Raw genomic sequence first — 27,461 nt, 5'->3', positions numbered from 1 at the left:
TGTATGCAGTGAAATCATAATCCTGACACTTTGGGAGATGACATCATGATGAGTCACTCTAGACTTAAGCACTGCATGCACATGTGTATCTTATGATGGTGTTTTGTTTTTATTAAAACTGAAACAATTTTGATTGTTATTTCATGCTCAATATCTTCCAACCAGTAGCAGCTCTTGAGACAAACATATTTGGATACCTATGATCGTAAGTGGGGTGGCTGGAAGTACCACTTACCGTGCTTAGAAACAGTTTCAGGCTCTGAGCTTTCGGTTGTTTGCTAAAGTCCTGGCTCTGAAAAATGAGAGGAGGAGGAGCTATGTGTTTCTTCGATGAGGATGGCAAGAACATACTCTGCACAAGAACATGCTTGATGGGGGACATAATGCTGTGGGAAGAGTAGAGGTATGGCATGTGTTTGTGTATATACACTTTAGAAACCCAGGCTCTTAACTGATGCCCCTTTGGTATACTCGCTGACCCTGGAACATATATATACTAGCCTGTTTTTTTTAATGCAGACTTTAATCTTCTTGCACAGAGGATTATTTGACCTGGGACAGGAGAAACTTTCCCAGCTGGCTTCCTGCCTAGGTGTGTGAGTTAAAAGTTAATTTGAGATCCAGTTTGCTGAGGTGAGATAGCTGACTTACTCACGTGAGGACTTTGTGACAGGACGTTTTAGGTACCACTGGCACAAGGTACTCCTGCATCTTCATGTGCTGCCCTTCGGAATGTGCTACACAGTTTTTGTGTGGTGATGCCGGGACCTCCTTTATATGGTTTGAAAAACAAAATAACTTTTGCAATTTCTTTGAGTTAAGCAGGATCAGTTTCCTCATTTGACTCATTGTACAGACCCACAAACAATTGTGTTGGCACAACTAAGGGAGCAGCATGCTGCATTGCCTGGGCAGGAATGAGTGGTAGAGACCAGGAGAAGAAGAAAGCCCGGAAATATGTTGTCTGTGGCAATATCTTCAGCTAAACATATCACCAAACAATAGTCTCCCAAGAGACGGAAGCTCTCCTGAAGCTGGCGTGGTTATTTTAGGATTCTCTTTCAACACGAAGAAGCAAGGAATGTGCCCCCAGACACATGCAAATGGCTGCAGAGCTGGTAGGACTGAGTAAGGCACGTAGGGCTTTGCACTGGGTGCATTTAGCACAGGTGCCAATTGCTAAGGTTACCTGTGCAAAGCAATGATCTAACCTGTCAAACTCTAAAAGTGCGCCAAAGCAGTCGGTATCCTCTGAGTTACATGTGTATGGGACTCTTCCAGCAGACAGCTACAGTGTTGTCAGTGCTTGGAGGGTTTTTTTTTTTAATAAAGGGCATGCCTAGACATAAGTAAACCTGGGGCATTCCTCCTTCCAACATCACATCTGTTTCTTGCAAACTTTCACAATCCTGCTTTTTAAAATTCTAATTGAAATAACTACGTGCCTTTATAGCTGCATCAGCAGCCTTTTGTGAAAGGGTGCCAATATGTAAAATTGTCAGAATTGAGGAAACCAGTTGCTTTTTCTTAATGACTGGCTTCTCTCTCTGTTCTCCAGATTTCCCAGAACCTGTCTTTTGGAGTATTTTCTTTTCTTTTATGTTCAAGCATGTTCAAGCACTTTCTACACATGAGTTGGCTGACCTTTTTTTGGTTTGTTTTTTTTTTTTCCCCTGGTTGTATTGGATGCACCCATCCTGCAAACTGTTACATGCCTGCTTTAATATTGAATGACTAGTACTGTAGACCCTCTCTGCATTCAAAGCTGGCTCTGTGGCCAAATTTTAACAAAATCAGAGCTAATGGAGCTGTTTGAAAAGTCATTGAAATACATGACTGTCCACAGGCAGCACTGGGCTTTGTTTTGAGGCCTACATACACAGTCTGTGTAGGAGTACTGAGGTTTGGGAATGGTGGCAAAAGGCAGCATTTCAGAATGTTCTGGTCTTCAGCCTCACTCTGCTAATTATTCACTATCTTTGTGTTTTTAAGTAGGCTGCAGCTTACCCCACTAGGAAACTTTTGTCTGCATACTCTAAAAACTGGAGTGTTTTGTTATGTGCTTATTTCGGTTTCTTTGCTTTGGAAGAAAGTTTTATTTGCCTGTCCCTTCTTTTTCCCCCCTTTGTCTTTTTAAACTTGCAGTCTTCATGGGACAGTAACTATTTCTTTAATCTTTTGTCTGCATTCAATTAGTTTCCATAATTCCTCCAAACAATTTTCTAACTTGATCCTAAGGTTTTTTAATAGACTACTACCATATTTTTCCTCTGCTAACAAAGGATTTGATTGCTTGCTTTTCAGATGCTGAGTGAGAATCTAAGAGGAGAAATGACTGTTGTACCCACAGGAGCCAAGATCTCTCTGAGAGATAGCAAGTTTATTCAAGTGATTGCCAAATCTCTAAGTATCAGCAGCAAGGAGGTATATACTTAAATATTTAAAATTGAACTCATATAAAGCTGTAAACTCAGTTAAATGAACCTGGCTTAAAGATGAACAGCAAAGCTGAAAGAAAAATGGAACATTGGAGCTTTTGTATTATTTTTTTAGTACTGAGTGTCCCAGCTAACCAATTGGGTTAGGGAGAAAGGCCACAATGACAAGCATAACATTAAAATGTTTTTAATTAAAAACGTATTAACTGTTTTTTCCCCTCTTTGTAGCCCCATCTTGAGTTTATTTTCTTGCCTGGCTGGTTGTAATAACAAGCCTCAGATGGTTGCTGTAATTCAGGGTATCAATATGAAAAAGTGCTTTGTATTTTTCTGGTCAAATGTATTGACAGTTTGGAGCAATCCAAATAATAACGGATAAAACAGCTTAATTGTACATGCAGTCATAGAAGGCTGATACTAAGGAAGCACTACACAAGTGTAATTTGTGGTGTTTAATATTAGTCCCTCCCAACTGGAAAATCAGAAAATATAGTATTGGTTGTAAGATACAAGTATTTGCTTTTCTCTTGGCTTGGTTTCAGGGAAAATGGGATTTTTAGTAGCTAACGAATACTGAATGTATGGTTTTTCTTTAGTAAGCGTGAGAAATGGAAGGATATTTAGGGGGCCTATGGGGCTTGTCAGCGGAGGTTTGGAAGTACGGTTTGAGAAGACTGGACTGTATGGTCTTTTCCAACTCCTGCCAGCGCTGTTTCTCTTACTGTACTGATGGCAGTACAGAGATGGTAATTACTGCGTGCACCTTAAATGGTACATATAGATAATCAGGTAACTGTAGTGTTGCCAGGGAGGAATACAAATCTTCGTGGATGTGAGACCAACAAAATGTAAAATAACCATGAGACTTCTTTCCTTCCAAAAGCTAAATGCTACCATTTTTAAATAACCAAATGACTAATTTGGAAGCTTTATAGTGTTTTTATGACTTGGACATCAATCATATTAGAGGCGAGACTGATATTAAATGTTCAATTTTATTTGTTTCTCAGGAGTTAGAAGCCGTAAGAGATGCATTAATTCCACCTTTGGCTTGTGCTGCAGCTAAACTGGGTGACATAGACGCACTAAAAGCCATAGCAGAAATGGTAATCTAAAATTAACAGTTTGTACAAAACATGCATTTTTAAATAGAGCTGTAAATGACGGGAGGAAGCTATGCTCACTGGGAAGCAACTACCTAAGTCTTAGAATCAGTGTTTTGACTAATACAATTTGGTTTCTAGGCTTCTCAGTCTTTGCCTTTCAAAACTGGCATGTTCTTTCCCCTATCTGGTTCTCAGCTGTTTACATTTTCTTTTGAACTGTGAAAATACAGGTAGATTAAAATGCAAGTTCTTATCTGCTAACTTGGAACACTTTAAAATGGTTTGTGCTGCTTTCTTTCGCTTAACTTTCTTTATGCATATTCATAGTATCCAGCTTTTGGATGTAAATCTGTCATGATTAAAAAAAAAAAGAACTTGAAAATTATATTTATGCAAAACAGTGCAGTGCTAATTCGGGATTTTTGCTCTCCCTATAGCTCTTGCTTGGGTTATACTTGGAAAAAGAAACAGGCATTTCCCTGTATCATCTTCTACGCCTCTCTTTTTTTTCTCTTCGCCTTGGTTTACCCTACTCTTGAGACTTTGGTAATGGGCCTTGAGAAAGGATAAATACATCTTGAAAATAACAATAAACTAAGACAAGTAAAATTAGCAGACTATAGGCACAAAGCTGCTGTATGGTGTACTGCAATAAAGAGATATCTGAAGGGGCTGTAATGAAAATACGTGTAGAGGGGGGAACATGCGGAAGGTGGAATAAATATCTTTATAGGTGCTAAACCAACGCCACAAGATAAACTTTAAGTTAGTTTGACAAGCTTAACATTTTGGTGGCAGAATTAAAATGTGGTGTATGCATCTACTGTTGTACCAACAACTTAATGTGCAGCCATTATCTTTTTAGTATGTGAAGGATCTGTGCTTTTGTAGGGTGGAAACTTGAGCTGTGGGGACTATGATGGCCGAACTCCACTTCATATTGCAGCTTCTGAAGGGCATTTACCATTAGTTGAGTATTTGTTGACATCTGGCGCAACTGTTTATGCTAGAGACAGATACGGATCTACCCCTCTGATGGATGCGATCAAGTTCAGGTAACAAAATAATTTATACACCACTCTATGTAAAGTTTATAAAACTTCTATCATTTTGGATTTAAAGTCCATCCCTGTGTCTTGGTCTTGTTTTGTCTCAGCAGTCATGTGTAAATGACAGCAGTTAAAATAACACAAACAAACCACCTTCATTTCAAAGGATGTGACTAGCCTAAATTAAAAATTTTTTTAAAATAGTATGACATGAAAGCAAACAACTTGGTATGCATGCAAAATTTTAGCATAAGGTAACTTATTGCTGCCTTCCCGCCAAGTCTTTGTCCGTAATTTCAGGACTCCGCTCTGTTAAGAGGCTTCCTGATAAAACAGAGCCAAACTGATCACTGTCAGAAGTGAGAGTACAGGACCAAGGGCTGTCTGTTTTCTTTCTGCCCTGTCCTTTCTCATCAAGACCAGGCTGTTTCAATTAGCACAAAATATACCAGCATGTTGACATGTTTTAATCTTTCCCTTCCACCAGTGCTTTCCTGAGTCTCTTGCTGGGTGACCGGTTTTTTGATTTTTCCCTTCCGCCCACTCATAATTACGTGGGATGGCTGCATGGCTCTGCCTGCTTTGTGGATTTCCTCTTCCTGTTGTTCTGGATGTCAGCAGTTCTTGAACGGTAGTCACGGACATGTGATTTACTGGTCTTTTCTATGTTGTATATTCCATAGGAATGGCCATAGTACAGAATATAAAAGTTATCAGATATCAACATTTAATTTTAAAACAGTTTATATAGCCTGGGGATTCATAGAGCCATTGGTCTTCTAACGTGTTAGAAGCTGCATGCCCTAATCTCTTCTTGTCTCTTTGATCCACTTTCAGCTCCTTATCTCGTATTCAGTCTGTATGATCGCAGGGGAGAAGCTTTTTTCTGTAAAGGAGTGATAGAATTTTCATGGTCTTCATGGATGTCTGTCCCCAAATATTCCTACAGCTTTCTAACGTTGACAAGTTCACCTGGTCTGTCAGGCTTGAGTTAGCTCCCTGGGAGGTCTGTCAGTCCTGGTTTTGCATTGGCTGCAGGAATAACTTGAAGGCTTATTCTGTCCCAAAGACCGGATATAGAAAACTCAACGGGCTCTATTAACTTGAGACTTGAAGTCCTGTGTGGCCACACCGTGCTATTGCCATACCTGCTGCGTGGTCCCCTATGGCTCTGTAGTTGTTGCTTTATCTCATGAATATATAAGCCTTTCAGTTGCAAACCCTTAAAGTCTTAAAGCAAAAACAAGCCCAACAGCAAATCAAACATATAACCTCGCAGTCGAGTAGAGATGGCTCCGGTCCAATGTGAGAAAATGCTAAAGCATTAGATACCATGAGAGATGTTCCTGCAAATCAGGCACCTACTTTTTTTACCGCACCCATCTACCGCCTGAGGAATTTCACATGAGCTTGTTGTTTGGATTCCTTAGCATTGCCACTCCTATATTAGACTCCTACTATGACTCTTAAGCTCTTTAAAACTGCACACCCATTTTGATATAGGGAATTGTAAAAGGAAACTGCACCATAACCATTTTCAGTTTCTCTTTTTGTTTCTACTGTTGGAATGAGAGGAAGAGTTGACTTACAACTAATCTCATAAATGTGTATTTATGATCTCCTGTGTACTCACTCTGCATTTCACACTGATAAGCATATAAAGGAGAATGGTAAGGATCAGACAGCTGTATATGTGTGTAATTAGATACCCACTGAAAAGATTTCTGCTACAGAAATATTTAAATTCTACTTATTAAACAGTTGCGTGCTGAAAGTGAAGAGATTATCCTGATGCAGTGTACGGAGTGGCAGAGAAGGAAGGGGGAAAACTGATCTTCATGAGCAGTCAATGCTTTAAACTGTTTAATATTGTAACTTACTCAATTTTACTGAATATTGCATCAGCTTAATCCCATTTTCTGAGAATTAATATTTGTTTAATTGGCATTTAACTGCAGTACAGTATCCACTCATCTTAAAAATAGCTTTCTTCCAGTTTTTTATGTCACATTTCTCAGTGGCTTGCCTTTTAACCTAGCATGCAAACCTATATAGTGATGACTGATTTCTCTTTTCCATTTAATAATTTGTGAGGATGATCAGGAGTTACGTCTTTTCTTAAAAGCATCTTAACATCGCACTGTCAGCTGGTAGACCAGCAACTTGATCTATATCAATGATAGTCTCTTAAACTTTTTTCTATTTCTTTGTTTCTTTAGATGGTAAAATGTGGAGTCCCTTTCTAAATAAGAAATAAACTACTGCATTTCCACTTTTTCATTTGTAACTCTGCAATTTGCATGTAGTCTCATTCACTTTATGCATGAAGCTAAACAGACCACTGTTAATTTAGGCCAGTTGCTTGACATATCAAAATTAGTAGCATTCTTTTAATTTCTTAGAGTACCCTCAAGGGATAATTCATTTTCAAAACAATAGAATAATATTTTTTTAATAACTGAAACTCTCTAAGCAGGAAAATGTCTTGAATAAAAATTGTGTATATTTTCTGTAGTAAAAGCACTTCCATTTACTTGTAGAGCAGTGGTAAAAGGTTGAAAATGGGGAGTTGCTCATACAGTGCTGTGAGAACATCAGATTAGAGGCAGTAAAATTACCTCCCACATAAATATGAATTTAAATACTTGCTATTTTGCAAGGTTAATATTTACATTACTTCAGGAAATCTAAGGCAGAGTGAAAATCTAACCACCACTGGCTCCAGAAGTGCACTGAAGCCTGTCCTTACAGTATTTGAGCGTAAAATTCCCACTGATACCATGCAGAAAACCGAACAAGTGAAACTAAGCTGATCCTGCCATAACCATTCCAGTTGCTAGGGGAGCAAGCATTAAAAAGAATGAAGCCAGTCAAGTTTGGATATACATTACACCTGCATTTCTTTAAAGAGAGTTGGTGGAAGGTGTGCACCCTAAGGCCCCAATCCTGCAAACTCTTACGTGCGTGTTAATTTCACATGGGTGATTCATCCCTTTTGAAGTCGATTCACTTTTAATAAGTGTCTGCCAAGTCAAGGCCTAAGATGATACGTACTGTACGGCACCTTGATGGCTGTGAATCCAGAGCCCTCACGAACTGGTAAAAGTTCAGATGTCTTTATCTGGAACTCAGACTTCGCTCATAGGAAGTGAAAGTTGAAGACCACACCGACTCATTTATTTTGCTATTGATCCATTAAAATGTTAGTATACATTGGGGTTTTTATCTCCAGTGTTATCAATAATGGAATCTACCAGGGAGGACACACTAGAAACACTTTTTGTCTGTTTGGTTTTTCCTTCAGAGAGCGGATGAATGACAGTGGTAGTATCAAAAGGCTAACTTAAGTAAGTAACGTATGCAAAATAGCATTGTTTCTATAGCCTATGTCTGACCAAGAGCCACAGTTTGGTAACAGAGCACACTAAGAAAGGGGAGAATCAGGAACAGTTCACAGGTGACAATAGCTCCTCATGGTTTTGCTTATCAGATGGGGCTAGACTGGACAAGCAGCTGTACACCCCAGGCTAACACGGTGACGTCAGCCTTCCCTCTATGCCCTGAACTTTCATTGTCCAGCAATTGCTCTGCTCTCAGCTTTCTGCTGTCACCTTAGAATGGGAATCGCATTTGAACCGTTCCCAAGAAGTTCATGGCTCATGACATCAGCTGAACTTCAGATCAGCTAAACTGTGACCCTTGTGAGGCTTTTGTAAAGCTGCAGGAGAGCAGCACTTAAAGAACAACTTCTAAAGACAAATACCTCTCATGTGCCTAAGACTGTATCAGAAAATTCTCAGCCAGCCCCTTCAAATACGAATAATGCTCTTGTGGTAAGTACAAGACAGCAGAAGTGGTACTCTGGATAGGGCTTCAGCTTCTGCAGAATGTAGATACCGTTTGGGTGCAAGTAGGAACAAGCTGTAGTGTGACTTACCTCCCACATAGTTTTCATGTTGAGTGATGGGAATGTGAGAGGTGGTCCGTTTGCTTTCTTGGACGGATCTGCTCTTCATAGTCACAGTACTAAATTTAGCACTTCTAAGTTGCGCATTACTATTTGTCCCTATTCTTCTGCTCCCTTACCCTTCACTTAACAAGCAGTGGTATACAACATGTCCTCTTCTTCCACCATACCAAGAAACGTGATTTTGAATGATTCCCAGTCATCAGGACATTGTACTTCTATTTAGAAATGTTTTATTGTAAGCATTTATTGTAAAGACTGTTAGTTTCAACACTTAAAGATTTATTTTATTTCAAACCACTTTTTTTTCCTCATTTAAATTTGCTGTATTAAATGTGTGGGGTAAATGCCCCCAGATCTGTCTGTATCAAAGATTTATAGAGTCCCACTCAGAGTAGTAATAGCTGTGTGGTGTAGGTGGGACATGAAGTGCTTTCTGGAGGGAATCTTGCTACCAGTGTGGAGTAAATAGTTGCAACAGGGGAAAAGAAAAGCCTGGCTCTTTGCTGGAATCCAGAGATATGGACTTCAAAGGGGGAGCACATTGAGGGAAGATGCCACACAATATTACATGCTTTGCTGCCTTTTATCTTTTAGTGCTGTCCCATAGCATAACTTTTATTTTAAAATGTGCTAGTTTCATGCTGTGATTTCGAGTATAGGGTGGGAAATGGGGAATACTCCAGGGCAGTCATTGGAGAGTAAGCAGACACTCCCCATGTTCAGTTCCGTACCCAGTGTGAGCTTGAGTGAACAAACATGTTCTACTTTAATCTATTTTAGGTCAAATTTCTTCTCAGCTAATGACTGTTCTGCTTAAGACTGAACTAAAAAGTTCATACACCACAGACTGAAAAATAGGAAGCCGTGCCATTATTTGCTGGCTCAAGGAGATGCTTGTGGATGACTAGCCATGTCGTAAGGGACTCACCTGAGAAAATATTTTAGATAACTGAACAAACCTGCGGCATGTGCTGTTCCAGCAATGCTTTGCCATGAAACAAAGAAAGATTTATTTTTTTTTGGCTGTGAATTGAAACAAAGTATAATTTAAATAAATCTGTCTGGCAGGTTAAATAACCTATGTTTGGAAAAGCAAAATGATTCCTATAGCATCTGTACAGTTCTTTGTTTAGTTTATAAATTAAGATCTTATATGAAACATAAGGTTACATAGGCTTAATATGGATAACTGTAAATTAACTTCTCATTCAAGATGGAGTTTCCTAAAAAGAAGCAGAGGGATTAGATAAGCAGTTTAGTCCAGTTCTAAAATGGAAAGGCACTCCAAGAAAATGCAAGGGATTAAGCAGAATGTGTATGTGAGCTTGTTTTTTATTTTTAATTAATACAGATGAGTTTTTAAGTAATGGGTTGGGAAAGCCCATATATTTCCTATTACAATTATATGCCTAACTCTTTATTTTGAAGTGTTATGGTACAGCAACTTACTTAAAAGAGGAACTAGGCAACTATTCCTGATCTACTGGTGTCATCATGCTCTTTCTGGAGAAAAAAAACTGTGTTTGGATTTGTGAACTACATCATTTGTTTAGCAGAGGATCACGTTGTCACCTCCTTTTGGAACCTAGTTCTAAAATTTTCACTAGGTCACTTGTGAAGAATGTATTTTGCACATTTTTCATCTGTCATGTTAATTTCTACCCACGGCAGTACATTTTGAGACCAGCCTTTTCCATAGACTTTCTCAAGCGTCTTACTAAGGTATAGGAGTTGGCTGGTAGTGCTTAAATATCTATTTGTCCCTTTATCACAAAGGAAAGGGCAAGGAAGACCTCCTAAAGACTCCAGGTGGAAATAAATAATAAAGGTATTGGGAAGAGGGGGTTAGGAAAAGGTCTGCTTTTGTGGGAGGTTCATAAGAACACTTACCACAATTCTGAAGCCCTAAAAACCTGATTAGCTTCTACATTAACCTAAAGATTCGTTGCTTATCTGCAAGACATGTTTTATTTAAGACTGGTATATATGGGCATTGTGTTCTGTAAAATACAGGAATGATGCTATGTAATAAATGTCCTCAATGTTTGCGTGTATTTCAATCACTAATATTTCAAGTGTTAAGTTAAGCTAGCACAAAGGTAAAGAAAATAAAAATTCTTTGAAGAGAAAGGGATGCATCTCTTCCATTTTCAGAGCTGAACTTAACACTTCCATGAGCTTAGTATGTGAATGATTTTTTGATAGGGAGGGCAGATCTGTTTACTACATCTGTCACCTTGGAGAAGATTCATTGGTTCTGTGATGGTGGTGAATGTGAATATAATATAAGAACTTTCACTGACTGACTGTGTATTTGAGTAATGCTGGATTTAAGGGAAAAAAACCTACCAGTCAAGACACTTTCTCCGTTTTTTCTATTCCTTTCATAAAGGCACATACAAGTGATTAATTTGTTACGAGAAACGGGAGCGCACCTTTCAAGCCATGACTTGGAGAACATTGGAATGATACTCAGCAGGTAAATGTGATATAAGGTGAGGTGGCCCTAAAATTGGGATGGAGGGGGATGGTTTTTCAGAAGAGACTCTCAGAATGGAGAACCGTGTGTAGACAACTTCCAAGAAACAGTTGGGTCCCTGGCACATGACGTGGCTATTTCTGTGCTAGACTAATAATAAGGAAACAAGTGAAGTGATAAAATTAAGAATCAACTCTGGGTCGGAGCGCCAGTAACTCAAGAGAGCTCCGAAGCAGGGAGTATTGTGGGGCTAAGTGAGCTGGAAGCAAATATGCCCTGTTTTTTCCAAGCACTTTCACTGAGGAAGGGTGAGGAGGAAGCTGTACAAGGTGGGATTTAATAGCATCTCTATTTGAGAATAAAGCTGCACATAGTACATAATTTTTATTTTCTTAAAATCCACTTTTCACTTATATGGGAATGGTTTCTACTCTAACTAGCATATAACATCATTTTTAAAAATAACTAAATCAAATAGACAAATAGGTTTAACCCCAAAACTTTTGAACAACTGCTCACCATCTCTGTATTTAATTTTAAGAGGATATAATCCTCTGTTAAAGCTGGTTTTCCATACAGTTGCTTTTAATATATAAGGTGGTTTAATGGTATGGATATATATTATGAAAAGAAACAGATGCTTGATTTTATTTTTTCCAGTACTGGTCCTGAATTACAAATTACTCTGAAAATTCTAAGAAGGTTTCATGTGTTTCCTAAAATTACTTATAGCTTTTACTTCATTTCTTCTCTTCTTCTTCTCAAAACCAAACAAAAAAACCCTGAGCACTGGCCTTTATATCAGGACCTGGCAGAAAACCATGAGACTTGTAGGAACCAGCCAGTGCTGTATATTGTCTACAAAACTATAAGGTCAAGGTAAAGCTTACGTGTGTTCTGTACAGAGACTGGGCTCTGTCCTTTAAGTGAGTAATTCTGGCATCAAGAAATACTAGCTGGAGTGTTTCCGTTGTCGTAACACTCACAGAGGGGGCTGGGTAATAAGACTTTGACCATGAAGTTAAAATATGCGCTTCCCAGGGCACTGCAAGTGATAGGACAGAATTAAACCCTTGGTTTGCCTAGTTTCCATCTGCCAAGAAGGCGAGAGGAGTGGCTTAGACAATGGCATTCCTCTGCAAATAAATTGGCCCCTTACTTAGCCCTGGTGCCACGTGCAGAACCAGTTTGGCTAGCTGACCTGGGACTAGTATGTCCAAAAAAAGAACAAGGGTCCTTTAAACAAAAAGTGGTTCTGATGCAGTTTGTTACAGCATTTTAAGGAGGACCGTACACCCGCATCTGTATTGCACGATCTCCTGTTGTTCAAAGCTGGTATTTTGATAATAAACATTTAAGATATTTTGAACTTGCATTGATGGTAATAAGTTTAGTATAAAAACAATGTAAATCTTCCAAACAGAGGATGGGACTGCACGTGTGTGCAGAGGCTGAATGAGGACTCAGCGCGGAGTGGCGTACTCGGGGTGAGAGGGGAAAAGGCTCTCCCACCTCGGTGCAGGTCAGGAGCCAGGGCCGTGGCTTTCTCCCGGCCAGCAGCTTGGAGTGGCAGCCGTGGCCAGAGGCATGCCCACTGACAGACGTCACTGCACGGCATGTACCAGGAGCACTACCAGCCTAAGGCAGTGGTCAGGCTTCGAGACAGCCCTGAAGTGTCTGTGAATGGTGGCTCTTTCATACGCTGCTCCTGCAGAGCTGAAGGGCTTGCTTTCTTCTTGCTGTTTTAGAGGGCACAGCATAGTCTTTTCTACCACAGTGGGCTTTTTCCACAGAGCATTATCCAGATGCCTAAAGGTTATTAAATCTGAGGTACTGGTGTTTGTCCCCCTGCCAAAATGTCTCAGATGCTTCTTCTAGAGTATCCTCAGATGACCTGACTGATACACTCATTTTTCTAGCATGCTTGGGCTCACTGCTCTGTCCTACCTCTTACCTCCTCCTTTTAAGCCTTCTCTTTGCAGGCACTGGCACCTTCATGGCAGTCAATGTGTTCACACGGTCAAGCTGCTTATAGAACAAGCTGTTTATAACATCTTCCCTCTGTCTAATTTGAACTATTTTTCTACATCTCTTCTATCTTGTAATGTGCCTTAAGCTGCAATTTGTACCAGTCTGAATTTGTCACCAAGGCAATATGTCAACTTCTTGGGGTTTAGAAGGCAAAGCTGCTTGCTTTCTGATAAGCTCTGGGTTCCTGCACTTAGCTAACTTAACTTTTTTCTCCCATACAGTCCTCTCAATTAGAAGCTATAATCATGTTTCCCCCCTTGCTGCTTACCTATCCTCAAACAAACTGGCTTTCATAAAAGTGAACAGTGATTTTTGTGTTCTGTCTCCTCAGCTTCCTTCTGTTTAGAGTCATGATTTTAGAATAGAATAGAATAGTTCAGTTGGAAGATTTTGGAGATAAAATAAAAATGAATGTGCTCCTTTTGGCATTGGTGATGTTTGAGAGGGAAAGGAGTACCAACAAGAACTGAGAGTTGGACAGTGTCAGCGGGAACTCGTGTAGGAAGTGGAGATGCACATAGGTGCAGCCAAGATGATCTAGTTATTAAATCTTTCATGGTTTCATTTGCTGGTTTCTGTTTTTCAAGTGAGAGGTGTTAGTCTGATTTTTAGAATCACTTTGTTGATGTTGGTATCTGGTTCTTGGCTTTGTTTTGAAATGAGAAAGAGGTCTCAACGTTAGTACTATCTGTTAAAAAATCAGAATCTCTTCTCATATTGCAGTAGTATTGTCATCTGTCTGCAAAACCAAACCACACCGAGATAAATTGGGACACTCAGACTTATTCTGAAGGCTTGTCAAGTTCTGGAGTAGCTAAACAGTTGCTTTGTGTTTGTTTTTTAAAGGAAAAAAGCCTGTATATAATTGAGATACTCTGTACAAAGTCTGTACTTCACAAAATTAAAGAGGGGCGTAAAGCCAAACCATCTTTCTCTTTCATATTCTTAGATTTCATAAAATGATATGATATACAAGGATGCAGCCTTTCAAAATCAGCAACTTTTGGAATAAGATGCCTCTTCATTTTAACATAAACTTTGGGGGTAAGGCTGGGGGAGAAGGATAAATATGCCTCTGTAGGAATTAGGACCAAGCTCCTAATGCCTGCTATCTTTCAAAGAAGTCTGTCTCAACTGAGAGAGATGTGGAGATACTAGCTAAGAGCAGTAGTCCCAAATGTGTTCAGGATATAACAACCGTGCCTTGTACTGGACTTTTAACTTGCTTTTTGAGGATTTTCATTTAAAAAAAAGGGAAGAAAAAAAAATTTCTCTTCTGCTAGGGTGATGATACACCTAAAAAAGAGAAAGTACTTCCTGATTGCTTTATATAGACACTGAAAAAGGAGAATTGCTGAAAAAGCAGAGCTTTGTGTCCCTGGGAAAGATGAAATCCTAGTACCTGAAGAGGCAGGAGGGAACCCCAAGGTGTCATTTCACTGTACTCATTACTTCCCAGATCTAGAACTGCATTGGCCCTTGTCCTTCTAAACCCTCTGAGACCTGAGTAGCTTCGCTCCTGGTACCTTGACAGTAACAGAGCACCCCTTGAAGAGCAGCTCCTGTAACTGAGTTTGCTTGACGCTAGTGTGACAGGAGGCACAAAATCAGAGTGTGTAATTGCATTATCACTATCCTTGTTATCTTACCTCTGTCATCATGATGGCTATATTAGCCGTGCTGAAACTGTGAAATCACTTTTTCTAAATGCAAGAGTATTGATAGGCAGCATACCTGGGATTATCTGCTGTAAAAGGTATCAGTCAGAGTTTAGTAAAATGCGGTAAGTAGTTCTTTGTCAACAAAGCAGGTTTTAAACATCCCGATAAGTGTATATTGAAGTTATTTTTATTCCATTTCATTATATAAAAATTATGGACTTGCTGCTTAAAGGATGCACTTGTAAGTTGGAATTGCTGGCTTAAATATCTTTGAGAAAAATACAGAGCAAAGGTCCCTATAGTGTACATTGAGAAGTCCTGTGTATATATTTGATTATATGAAGTACACTTACAGTGTGTAGAGGAAATACAGATGTCTTTGGCTTGACTACAGAGATCTGGAATTGGTGGAAATGTTTTGTGGTGTTCTTGATTATAATCAATTTAGTGAATAGTAGGTATCTTCTATTTAGAGCGGTATCTAAATTTTCTCGCAAGCAACATCACTTTTTGTTCTCTGGGTCACAGTCCCCATAGAATACATGTTTCACTTGATCAGTAAATGGCTGCTGCAAAATTGAAGATACTTCTGTGTATTTGAACTGCTCTAATGTCACGGAAGGAGACCACTTCACAGTGTTGACCTCTGGCAGTGTGGGTTAAATTGCTTTTTCTGAACAGGCACTACTAGGCAGTTAATTTTCAAGTAAGTGCAGTAGTCCTTGTTTGTTGCTTACAGTGATGCTAGCTGAATTGCCCTGGGTATGTAGGTTGGTAGTGTTTCTAAATGTGCTGGTCTTTGCCCAAAGTGGTTTCCGCTCTGCACGTGGCTGAACGATGAGATTTTGTTTGGCAAATACAGTGCTTCCCTGTCCAGTGTTGGAGACGCTTGTAACTCTCACTTGCTAGGTAGCTTTTTGTTTGTTGTTTGTTCCTTAATGCTGGGACCTTCCAGTGTCAACGGCAAGAGACTTGTCTCTGTAAATAAAGATAATTCTTGTGTTCCAGAAGTGGCTACTAAGCAATTTCTTCTCTGCTTTACTAATGCTTACACATTTTCTTTAGTAATACTTACTTTTTCCTGCAGTTTCCTTAAGGACTTCCCACTGAGCTTCCTGTTAGACCTCCTTTGCCTTCCTCTGTTTCCTTATTGCTTCTGAGGGGCCTTTTTTTGTGATGGCAGTTTTCATTAATGATTTATTGATCCTTTTCTTCATGATGTCAGACTGTTAAACCTCATAGCACCTCACTGCCACTTCCCTGCCCCCCAAAGGCCCCAGCTGTAGGTCTTCTGCCCTGCCTCAGGGTTGGTAGGGTTGCCTGGCGGAATACAGAGAGAGACCGTTTGCTTTCCCTCTTCTTGCCCAACCTCTGGGACTGCTGCAAGCAAAACCCTCTCTCTGACTTTCTCCTCAGACTGCTGCAATTAGAGGCTTCCACTCCCCCGAAAACATTTTTTTCAGGTACTTAGAGATTTAATCGACAACAGAAGTGATTTCAGCCTAGCAGAGAAGTGAATGTTCCAGCCTTGCTTTCAGGGTTTCTTCCATAAGCTTACCTGACTGCCTGCCCCTTGCGTCTTCCAGCCTTCTCCACTCTCCACCAGGTCTGCCTGGCTTGGTTGTCATACCCAGGAGCCCATCGCCGTCCTCCATCCCTGCTGCCAGCAGTATGCCATTCCCCAACAGCGAGCACTGTTTAATGCATCAAACTCTGAACTTAATAAGTCTGGGGAGGGTTCCCCCTCTCGTAATGAGATTCAGCCTCACTTGATGATTATTGGTGTGGTTCTGCTGAAACAATCTGCAAGCACAGCTTGGTCTGAAGCCTGACACATGTTGGTATCTTGAGAAAACTGAAGGTAGTCCTCCCAGCCTCGCTGTCAGTTCAGCCTGTCCACAGGCTTGGTACAGGCGGTCATGCTTTTGCATAGGTACAGGCTGTTAGCCCTTCTTTTACCAAAATAAAAGTTTAAAAGGAACCCTAACAATTATGGATGAGACTACCAGCAGATGTGCGAAGAAACAATCTGGTATACATTCCTCTGAAAACTTTAACTTACTTACTTGTATATGATTCATTTTGATCCTTTCTATTGCTTGTTATACATGGCAGATAGAGGTCATCTTTAAAAAGCTTTTTTTTTGCTTGCTGCCCATTTAAATCTTACAAATTGTCTTATAAAACTCAAAAAAATGTAGCTGTGGTACTATCCAAATGATATCACGTAAATATGCTGTCATAACTTCTGATAGCAAACGCAGTTACGCAAACTTGTGAAGGGGGTTTCTTAATGGTTTTAAATAAGGCACGCCGATTGCTAGCACATCTGCTTGTGCTCTCACTTACTCAGCTGCATCTTGATTTAGCCATTGCCCTCCCCCCAACTCATTTCATGAGATAACTATTGTGTTGTGAAATATGAAACTGCATGACTTTTTTTCCCCTTTGGTCATAGTCACACCCACTATGTGAAACTAGCCTGTTGTAAGTACTTATACACAGCCCTATTAATTTAAGGAACTGATTCATCAAGCTGTGTTGCTTGCTCAGCTATTCAAAGCTGTTGTAATAGTGTGTTCCTTTACTTACCTCTCTACCCTGGCAGCCATGTTAAGCCTGTTCTGGTTCAGCGTTTGCCTGCTGAGCTAATTGACAGGACCCAGGAGCACACTGAAATGGACTGAAAGATTTAGAACCAATATTAATTATTCTTTTTCCAGCCTTGCAGCTAAAGGCGATACGGATGGGCTGTACGCCTGGTACCTGGCTGGGGCTGACCTGGAGCAAACTGGTTATGATGGCAGGAATCCCCTACAAGTAGTAAGTGTGCATACGGCTGTACTGCGTATGGCGTGCTAGCTGTGTGAGTAATAACGCACGCTGTCGGATAATATTAGTTTGGGAAAAGTAAATGCTGCTTTGGGGACTATAAACACAATTAGAGTTTGTTACAAACTCAAGTCTGGTGCTGTTCCGAAGTAATAAATTGTTGGAGCCAGAATTTTCTCATCTATGTCAGAGGAATTAAAATTTAAATTGGATTTTAATTATTTTGTGGTAACATATTCTTACTTCCCACAAGTAAGTATTTGCGTGTCCTGGTGCACAGGATGGCAGGATTTATTCATGTTTCTACTTACAGGCAGAGGCAACAGGGCATAAGGAGGTTCTCGACTTCTTTAGACAAAAGCAGTGAAGTAGGTAAGATCTCGTTTTCAAGTGCTAGATTTCTGGAATGTACGGATCAGCATATACATGTATGAAGGGGGATTTTGTATTTAAGCCCTAGTTCACTGCAGGGCATCTGGGTTCAGCTGCTGTCCCTGCCTTAGTTTCTGATACGACTCTGAGTACTTTAATCCTTCTTTGTAGAGTGGGGCTAATGTTTATTCCTCTTTCTGCCTGAGCCTGGAAGTGCTTTTTTACAGTGCATTCCACAGTGTGGTTCTGAACTTGGTTGGGAATCTAAATGCTACCAAAACCAAACCACTGAGGGTAGTAATGCCTTGTTCCGTTGGCCTGTTGCAATAAACTTGTTGCTCCTCTGTCTTGTCTGCATTAGAGAGGAAATGCCTTTTATCAGGCACTTTGCCAGGCCTGGTTTTCAGGGTGCCGTGCCCACAGCACAGGAGCATACCCTTCTGCAGTAGAGCTGCGAGGCGATCACAGCCGTTCGGCTGCACAGCCTCCCACTCGGGAGGTGCTACTGTGGTACCTACAGCATTTCCACATGTGCTCTCCCTCTAGCTTTTAATGGAGCACCTTACACCAGCCCATCTTCTAGTGTAACACAGTCAACCACCACGGGAAACGTGGGGCAGATTCTTAATAGACAGGAGTTAGTTGTACTGCATACATAGACTGCAGAAAGCTCCCTTTCAGCAGAGACCTCTGCTGAGGGGCTTGCTCCCCCTCCAGGCGCAGGACAGGGCAGTGCCATGGCCTCTCTCCTGCTCAGACCTTGGATGTAGCTGCCTGGTTGTCTCTGACACGGACTCCCAGCGTGGATCTCTCTTGTGCTGCTAACACACAAGGTGTGTTTCCCTAGCTGTGTGCACGTGAGGCGGGTGTGAGCCTCGTGTTCAAAACATCAGATCGGACAAGTCTCTCTATAGGAAACTCGTCTGGGCGTTTGACCTTCTCCAATGCTGTGCTGTAACTGGAGACATTTAAAACACCTGCCTTTCGTTTCTCAGAACTCCTTTCTGAGGCAATACGTTGTTGATTTAGATATCTCTTCTCCAATATATTGGCAAGTCTAATACCAATCTAAATATTGGGAGGAGATGATCTCCTTTATTTAATAACATTAACACAAAATTTAGTTAAAGATTTTGCTGCATCCATGGCTACCTTGCCACTTGTGTGTCCCATTTGATCAATGTGAGTGAATTCATGTGTATGTAAGTGGAGAACTGCAACTGGAACAATAGCATTTTTTTCATCACTGTGTACTGGTCTAAATGACCATAGGACAGAATCAGGCATTTTTTGCTTTCCTGTAAAGTTTTGGAGTTTTATTTGGTTTTAGCTGATACAGAAGAATTAGATAAAATCAGTCTTGAGCATTTAAATGGAAGTTTTCCAGTGTCCAGAATGAAGACGCTAAAAATACCTTCAGAATATGGGTTACGTTGCAAAGGGATTTTCATTTTCGGTGAAAAATGTCTGCAAAAGTCACTTTTCTTTTGTAAGTGGGGAGTGAATGTGTTAAATCCTCAACTCCTACATGGATCATCTCTTAATTCCTTTGGACTGAGCCACCAGTAGTGTAGGCAGCCTGAAGGAAGTCTTCAATACCACATGAGAACTTGCTTGACAGGCTACGAGGTAATCTCTTCTCGGGAAGGTTTTGGATACTGCCTAGTTCTAAACAACCATTTTCTCTTTCTCCAGAGGCTGTAGAAGATGGTCACTCTTCAGAAATACCGGCTTTGAACATTAATGGTGTTAAGTGGTTATGGGAGGAAAAGAGGAAAGGAACAATGGGAGCTGCACTTGGAGCATACAGGAAAGCTAGAGCTTAGGAATAGTCTTTATTTAGGATCACATTAAGTTCTTACTGATTTTCTAAAAATTATTTACTGCTTTATCGTTTAATCACTTTTTTGAAAAGCAATTTTTATAAACAAGCGAGGCTGGAATGTATTGCCGTTACTGTACAAGTTCTGTTTTTAAAGAGACTTTTTGAATCTTCATATGTTAAATCAGTGAGGATGGTATTGCAGGCATAGCGAACGGAAATGCTGTGGTGAATTCATACCAAGAAAAAACAGTGGATTGTACATTTCTGGGTTTCGGCTAATAAAAATCTCCGAGGAACAATCTTGGTTTCACTTTGTCTGGTTTTCGCAGCGGCTTGTATCACTTCAGTTGCAATTACAGCAATTGTGAGTGTCAGTGCAAACAATTGAATCAGTCATGGGCATCTGCCTGCAGTTGTGTGCTAATCTTCACCAGTGTGTCACTATAAAACCCCTCTTAAAATGAGTAGGAGGCAGATGCCATAAAGCATGTTTGTGGGACTAAGTGAATTGATTGTTTTGTTTCTAACAGCATCTTTCCCACGTACTGACCAGAATATAATCAAGATTGCTATGTGCTGGACACATAATACTTTGGACTGTAAATGTGATCTCAGTATTAACAGACCCCAAGTTTAAAGCCCCAACACTTTCAGACTAAAGAAAAAAAGCAATATATATCCTTTCAGCTGCGTCTGCCCTAGAATATGTAAAGGTAAAGAATACTTCAGGCAAATACATATATTGGCGATGGCAACTTTTAATTTCACCTACAGCTTCTGCAATAATCTATGTGGATTTTCTATCTGCTTCATCTGAAGGGAATCTTTGAAGTGCAGATAGTTTTTTCTTTTTCCTCTTTATACTCTTCAGCCTTCCCACAGCTATTCTTATCATGGAGAAAAGCTGCATGGACTACTTGCTGAGCCTGCTAGTATTAAAAGATTCCCAAGGTATGTTGCATACCAGATCCCCCTAAAACAAGGTAACTGTGCATGTAGTCTGAGGAAACGCTGCATACGCTCCAGTTAAAAACAAAACAAAACATAAAAATGCATGATTTTTTAATGTGAAGAGTAGTGCACCTCTTCACGATGGTCACAAAAATTACAACTATGCTGTCTCATTATTAAATAATTGATATTATAGAATCATAGAATCATAGAATCATTAAGGTTGGAAGAGACCTCCAAGATCATCGAGTCCAACCATCAACCCAACAACACCATGCCCACTAAACCATGTCCCTAAGCACCTCATCTACCCGTTTTTTAAATACTTCCAGGGATGGTGACTCAACCACTTCCCTGGGCAGCCTGTTCCAATGTTTAACCACTCTTTCAGTAAAGAAATTTTTCCTTACATCCAATCTAAACCTCCCCTGGCGCAACTTGAGGCCATTTCCTCTCGTCCTTTCGCCAGTTACTTGGGAGAAGTATATAGTATTAGTATATAGAAGTATATAATATTGCTATTATATAGCAATAAACATTAGATTGAATAAAATTAATACGGAATTAAGTAAATGAGATCTAACACAAAAAATCAGGCTTCAAATTCACCACCTTTTTAGTGTCTTATCTGTAAATACCTAAAGGCAATGTATGTAACAAAGTAATGCTTGTGAAAATTTTTACAATCAGGAGAAAAACCGTGCACGGGCTGCTCTTCCTACAGTATTTAGACCTGCTATCTTAACTCCTGTCTAATCAATAGTCTAAAAGTTGATGCACTGAACTAGAAATCCCTGATAAACTTCTCTGCAAGTGACTTTCTTGGGATTGGATTTTTTTATTTAAATTATTCTCAGATGCAATAATTTGTCCATAGCAGCATCCATTCTTTATTTCTGTACCAGAATGACTGACTGCAACATATACAGAAGCATCGATATTTTCCTTATACCTTTCAATAAGGGTTGATGTGATCTACAGAAAACTTTCTAAACAACGTTCTTGTACTTTAGATGGGTGTTTTGTTTTAGAAATACAAAACATACTTTTTTTTTTCTTTTGAACGAAGAATGGTATTCTGGTGAGAATTACTGAAATAATAGGCCTTAACAGTAAAACTGAAGGAGAGGGAAGAAAACAGACAACCGTTTTCTTCCTGCATATGAGCCAGGTAAAGACATGAAGGACAACATTTAGAAATGTGATCCAGTAAGAAAGCTTTTAGTTAGAAGCTCGTAAAGCTAAAATGAAATGGTTTGGGTCACGTTTACAGTGAGAATAAAGCAGTATTAGCTTCTTTCTGGCAAACCTTTACAGAAATGTATATCCTATTAATATGCTATCTTGCATAAGATAGTATTCCTGCAACTTTCTAGAAAATTTACCATTTGCCTTATAAAGAGACCAATACCTGACAAATATTTTAATGGCAAACACATGAATGCAAATTTAACATTTATCGGAGAAAGAACTGGATCTCTTTTATATATGTCAAAATTTCATTCAAGAACTGTAACAGTCTACAAGCATTAAGAGAAACTGTGTATAGGGTGCTGTGATTAAAAAAGTGGCAAAAATCAGCCAGCCAAGGCCAGAAACTTCAGCTCTTGATTCAGTGTCAGGGATGAACTTCAATAATGCTTTCGAGATCCTGTGTTTGTCTTGTTCATCTATTACACCCTTTGCAGTGGATTTAATAATCCTAATTATACTCTCTGTGATAACTCCTAGTCTTATGATGAATCTATTTGTGTGTAGTAACCCTTAAGCTTTACATCGTAATTGGTCAAAAGCAGAATCTTGTTATTAGTAAGGAATGAAAATTCTACCTATTTGTTTCTACCTATTTGTTTTAGTTGCTGTAAGCAGCCGAGTGTCTTTCATTAGTTAAAGTATGCTAGACATTCCAAGCGCACCTTAATTTTTTTAAACATCCTAATTTTTCTCCTTCAGCTCATCCCTGAAAAGACCAAATGCACTCTTCTTTTTATCCAGCCATCTTCTGCTTGGTAAAGGTTTGCAGATTGAGCAGCTGTACAGGGCCATTACTAACGCAAACATGCTCATTCTATTGCTGGGACTAGCTGCGGGTCCATTTCATAACTTCTATAACAGCTTTAACTCCGATCACCCACGATGTCCATGTACCCTTTCATATCTACATCCAATTATAGTTTGTTAGCTCAAACACATACTGCGAGGATCACCTGCAGATCTGTGCTTGATATATGATACACAGTACACATTGGAATAGCACGGTAGAAGCTGGATAAAGTTAGTTTTGCATTTTTTTGGCGCAGAAAAGCTTGTGATATTTTTTAGTATCAGCTTTTAACGCTTATTGGAACATAAAGATGACGTTTCAGTTTCTGTTAGAAAACAGCAGTGGCTCCCATTCTTTTCCAGCCTCAGTCTACTAATGCAAGTGTTAGGGCTGTAGCTTCCCTTGCCCTACAAAAGCACCAACAGGTGAAACGCCGTGCCAGGAAAGCGCACAAGCTCCTGAGACAGCCTGCTAGTGAGTGTCAGAGAGGCTGCTGCAGGTCTGTGGCCATCCTGTTGAACTGCGCGAGTGTGTGCATGATTTCCGCAGTGACTGTACAACAGCAAAAAGGCACAGTCGATAACCCAAGACTCGTAGCTGCTGCACAAATGTTGGATTTGCTTCCAGTGTTGGATCTTTCAAGTTGCAGTGATGTTCTGGGAATGAACGCTGGTGCTGGAACCTCCGCTGCCTCTCCACGGAGGAGACGCTAGGAATGCCTCCTGTAAAAGTCAAACATTACATCAATTCTACAGCTTTCTTCACTTGAAAGACAACACCCAGCTTCCACTTTGTTTCTTTTTCCTAATGATCCACTAATACTGCCAAGGGATAGGGACTACTTGGCCTATGTCAGCACTTCTTTAACACTGCAGAAAGAGATTTGCACAACTAACATGTCCAAGTTCCTGTCTGATTTGAGTTACAACTTTCCTTTCCTGAATGCAACCACTTTCTTTTTTATTGATGTCTGAAAACATTAAGTTTCTATTTGGAGATTCTCTTGTAAAACTTTTGTGATGGAAGGGCATTCTTAATTATTTGAAAAATCAGCATGTGCTTGCTCTCTTACTGCATGTCATCTTGGTAAACTGTTAATATCTGTCAAGGCTGGCTGACCCACTGACAGATTGACTGTGTCTGATCAGTACAGAATTGCTGTATTAAATCAGCTGTTCAGCAAGGCTTCAGTATCTGCTCGTTCTTCTCAGACTGCTAAATAACTCCAGTTCTGCACATCTTAACTTAGAATTACCATCCTGTAGCAGGTCTCAGTTGTCTCATACAAGGATTTTGGTGTTCAGCAATGAGTGATAATGAAATCTCTCATCTGGAACTAAACCCCTTCATCCTCTTTGAATCAGAGTTTCTCTATTTGCAGTCTTCTGAATGGTGTGATCTACTGGGATTCTTCCAAAAAGATTGTGATCTAGCTGGAAGATTCCTCCATTTTTAAGGCAGGTTCAAGCAGCAAATGACTAAGGGGGGAAATGTATCCCTTGTACATAGAAGACAGAGTGCACCCAGTTCCACTTGCGCACAAAACATTAACGGACCCATAGCGCGATCAAATTCCGCCATAGGTGTAATCCCCTTCTCCAGGTACCTATGCTGATTCCTGCATGGGACCTACCACAGCAGTGTAAGAAATAAAATGCTTTTAGTTTACAGCATCACAATTTGTTAGATCATTGAGATAAACCTAAAGTAATTGTATGATGGGTGAAAACAGGAAATTATAAAGAACTGATCAAATGTATGCAGCATATGCCATTACAAGCATTGCTGATGCATTTGTGCCTCTTCCAAGTTGACTCTATCAGCAGTATAATCATCTTCTAGACTAGTAAGACTAGTCCTTCCATGATTCTTTAACAATGTTTTACGACACTGTGGTGCTTGATTGCATGGTTGTAACAACACTTTCATTTTAGTGACTCTTTTAGAAAAGCTAGTAATGTAGAAAGCTTATAAGATATGTAAAATACTCTACTGAACCATACAAATGAATCTGTGGGACTCAAATGTTGCCATCTTAGATAGTCCATGAGTCAGAATAAAATCTGGTACTACCAGATTTATTATTTGTGCAAAGTGTCTACCTGAAAATTACTTTAGAAACTTCATTAGACATACATTTGTTTACCTGTGATCAGGTGAATGGGAAGAGGCAGAAGCCTGCATCTCAGACGTGTAGCTGAAACAAGTATCCTGAATCATAGCAACAAAATGAAATGTCTGGTGTAAACCACGCCAAATAGCACTACTTAATGTGGCTCTATTTGGAAGAGTTCATACAAATCTCATGGTCAAAGGATTTGGTCCTTGATGTCCAAATCTATGTTGATGTCTGACCAAAATTGCCGCTGATGTAAGAGGAGGATATAACAAACGCGGACCACGACTCTCCGCAGGCTCCGTTGGCAGGGAAGAGGCAGTGCCCCTTTCCCCCTCACCCAGCCCTGCCAAGGCTCGCCTGTTCGGGCACGCTCAGCTGGTGCTTATCTTGCGCACTCCCACTGGCATTTTGAGCTCCACACTGGCACCTCCCTCCCACTCCGGGATGCTGCATATCAGAGGGAGATGCCAGCCAAATCCATGGGAAGGTGCCAACCAACAACATCCTGCAGCTTTGCTCTGCAGCCTCCTCCATACACAGGCACTGCCAGGCTTCAGCAGTGCGTGACCTGATGCGTGGCACGTTGCACGACCAGACAGGAAAAGGCTGAGAGATCGTTCTCTGTCTTGCAGCAGCAATAAATATCACAACAATAAACACTCTCTCAAGCCACGGTATTCCTCCACATCTTCTCAGCTTCAAAATGGGACCAGAAGAATGGTGGCCAGGGGAGATGTTACCTGGCCAGAACTGCCTGCTTAGTAGCGTATGCAGCATTTCCGAGTACAGATGATCCCCGTTAATTACATGTCTATGTGCTCAATAAATGTGTTTCTTCTGTAGTGCCACTGTTGTAGATCCTATTAGGCTCTTGTGCTTGGTGTTCAACAGTCATAGACCCTGGCTTTAAGAGCTTACAAGTGAAATTAGATGAGACTCCATGCAGTGAAAGGTGGTAAGAATGGGGCAAGAGAAAGACCATAATGTTTGTTTACATCAGCTGGTTATTTCTACACCTTGATTTCCAATTATTTAACATTAAATGATTAATTATTAGCATAGAAGGGGAATGACAGTCCTGGCAATTCAGTAGCAATGGTTACATACAGCAAAGAAAAGAATTTCAGGGTAAAGAAAAAGGAATCTTAATGGCAATCTTTTGCTGAGAGATAAGGAGTTATTACAATGAGAACAGAGAGTTGTAAATTAATCCTGCCATATGCAAGACGCTGCTGTGCTGGGGAGATTCTCTGAAGGCGATACCTGTGCATGAATAATTACACTTGCATCTTTCAGGGTGTGTGGCTTCCTTCCTGGATATGTTTTGCTGTGGATCTTTGTGACCAGGGCCCAGTAAAAGTGGGATTTCGATGCATGAAATTCTTTCTGTGGCACATCTGAATTTCCGATTCCCACTGAAGGGTCAGTTTTGGGTGACATGATTCCCAGCACCCTTGAGGCAAGACGTCCAGCAGAGATCTCTGCTGAATCCCAGCTCCCAGTAGAGCTCCAGGGCTTCAGGACAAAGATGACTGCCTGTTACCTCTGCTGACTGACAAGAGTGTGATGTGAAATAAGTCATTTACTTGGACCACTTTGACCAAGCTTTCTGCCCACAACTATGTCACCATTCACCACTGTTGTTTGGAAAGTTCAAGGACATAAAGCCAGAAATATGAGATGTTGCTAAAAATGGCCACGCTACTTCTCTGCAAAGCCACACTCTGCATCTTCAGTGGCTTGAATCAGCAGATACTTAGGAAATCTCAATAAATGGTCAAATCGTTAGTAATGACTTCCTTTCTGATGGCTTTATGGGACGGAACACATAATTCTCCTAACTCTGAAAAACCAGCTGGTTGGTGAACGTGAAAATTAAAGTTGGTACAAGGTTTGTGACGGTTATCACAATTAAGCATTGTAATCAATTACAAAGTTATTAAAGCGCACTTAGTGCACAGCTGCTAATCTTAAATATGAAAATGTTGGCTGAAATTTTCAGAAAAAGCTAGGGATTTCAAATGTCAGCTTCCAGGGTCTAATCTGAACCTTAATGGTAGAATAAAAGGTGGCTGGCATTTTACGAAAGTCAGCTTCTCTTATAGTCTATAGAGTCTGGCTCCTGGGAAGTGAGGCATTCAAAATTACTGGTCATGACAAAATCTTGTTCACTGGCTATTTAATTTGTATTTTTATTTCAAATTAAAAAAAAGAAACCCAAAACAACACAACACAAAAACAAAAAGAGGAGAAAGGAGAACTGATTGTGAGATTAAAAAAAAGGAACCATGAGACCAAACTTTCCTGAAATTTGGTAAAAATACTACAGAGATTGTTTATCCAGAGTTGACTGCAAAACAGGACTCAGTGGATTCCATTTCTCATACACACATCTCCAACTGTCATCCCAACGGCACTGTTGTGGCTCCTAAGCTTCCAGTGGAAAGTCATGGCAAAGTATAATCTACACCAGGCCTGCAGAAGTGCCTCCTCATTGTTTGCAATATGCTTTTCCTAATGTTTTGGGGGCTCCTAGTGCTGGAGTTGGAACTTCTCCTTAATATCGAGCTCTCGATGCAGAGGC

The 27,461-nt window shown here is 40.2% G+C and overlaps 1 protein-coding gene across 1 annotated transcript in view; it reads left to right on the top strand.

Moving 5' to 3' along the window:
* ASPG (asparaginase) overlaps nt 1-19,702 on the top strand; it is a 50,860-nt gene extending 31,158 nt beyond the window's left edge. Inside the window, exons 10-16 of the mRNA XM_009327680.1 lie at nt 2,305-2,424; nt 3,449-3,544; nt 4,436-4,599; nt 10,956-11,042; nt 17,458-17,557; nt 17,880-17,938; nt 19,634-19,702. Of these exons, the coding sequence (XP_009325955.1) occupies nt 2,305-2,424; nt 3,449-3,544; nt 4,436-4,599; nt 10,956-11,042; nt 17,458-17,557; nt 17,880-17,933 (621 nt within the window). The 3' untranslated portion in view covers nt 17,934-17,938; nt 19,634-19,702. The remainder of the gene's footprint in view (nt 1-2,304; nt 2,425-3,448; nt 3,545-4,435; nt 4,600-10,955; nt 11,043-17,457; nt 17,558-17,879; nt 17,939-19,633) is intronic.
* Nucleotides 19,703-27,461: the final 7,759 nt, after the last annotated feature.

This window comes from Pygoscelis adeliae, unplaced genomic scaffold (genome assembly GCF_000699105.1).
Source record: "Pygoscelis adeliae isolate BGI_AS28 unplaced genomic scaffold, ASM69910v1 Scaffold130, whole genome shotgun sequence".
Lineage (NCBI taxonomy): Eukaryota > Metazoa > Chordata > Aves > Sphenisciformes > Spheniscidae > Pygoscelis > Pygoscelis adeliae.
Note: the sequence above shows the minus strand (reverse complement) of the source record. Positions and strands in the feature narration are given on the sequence as shown.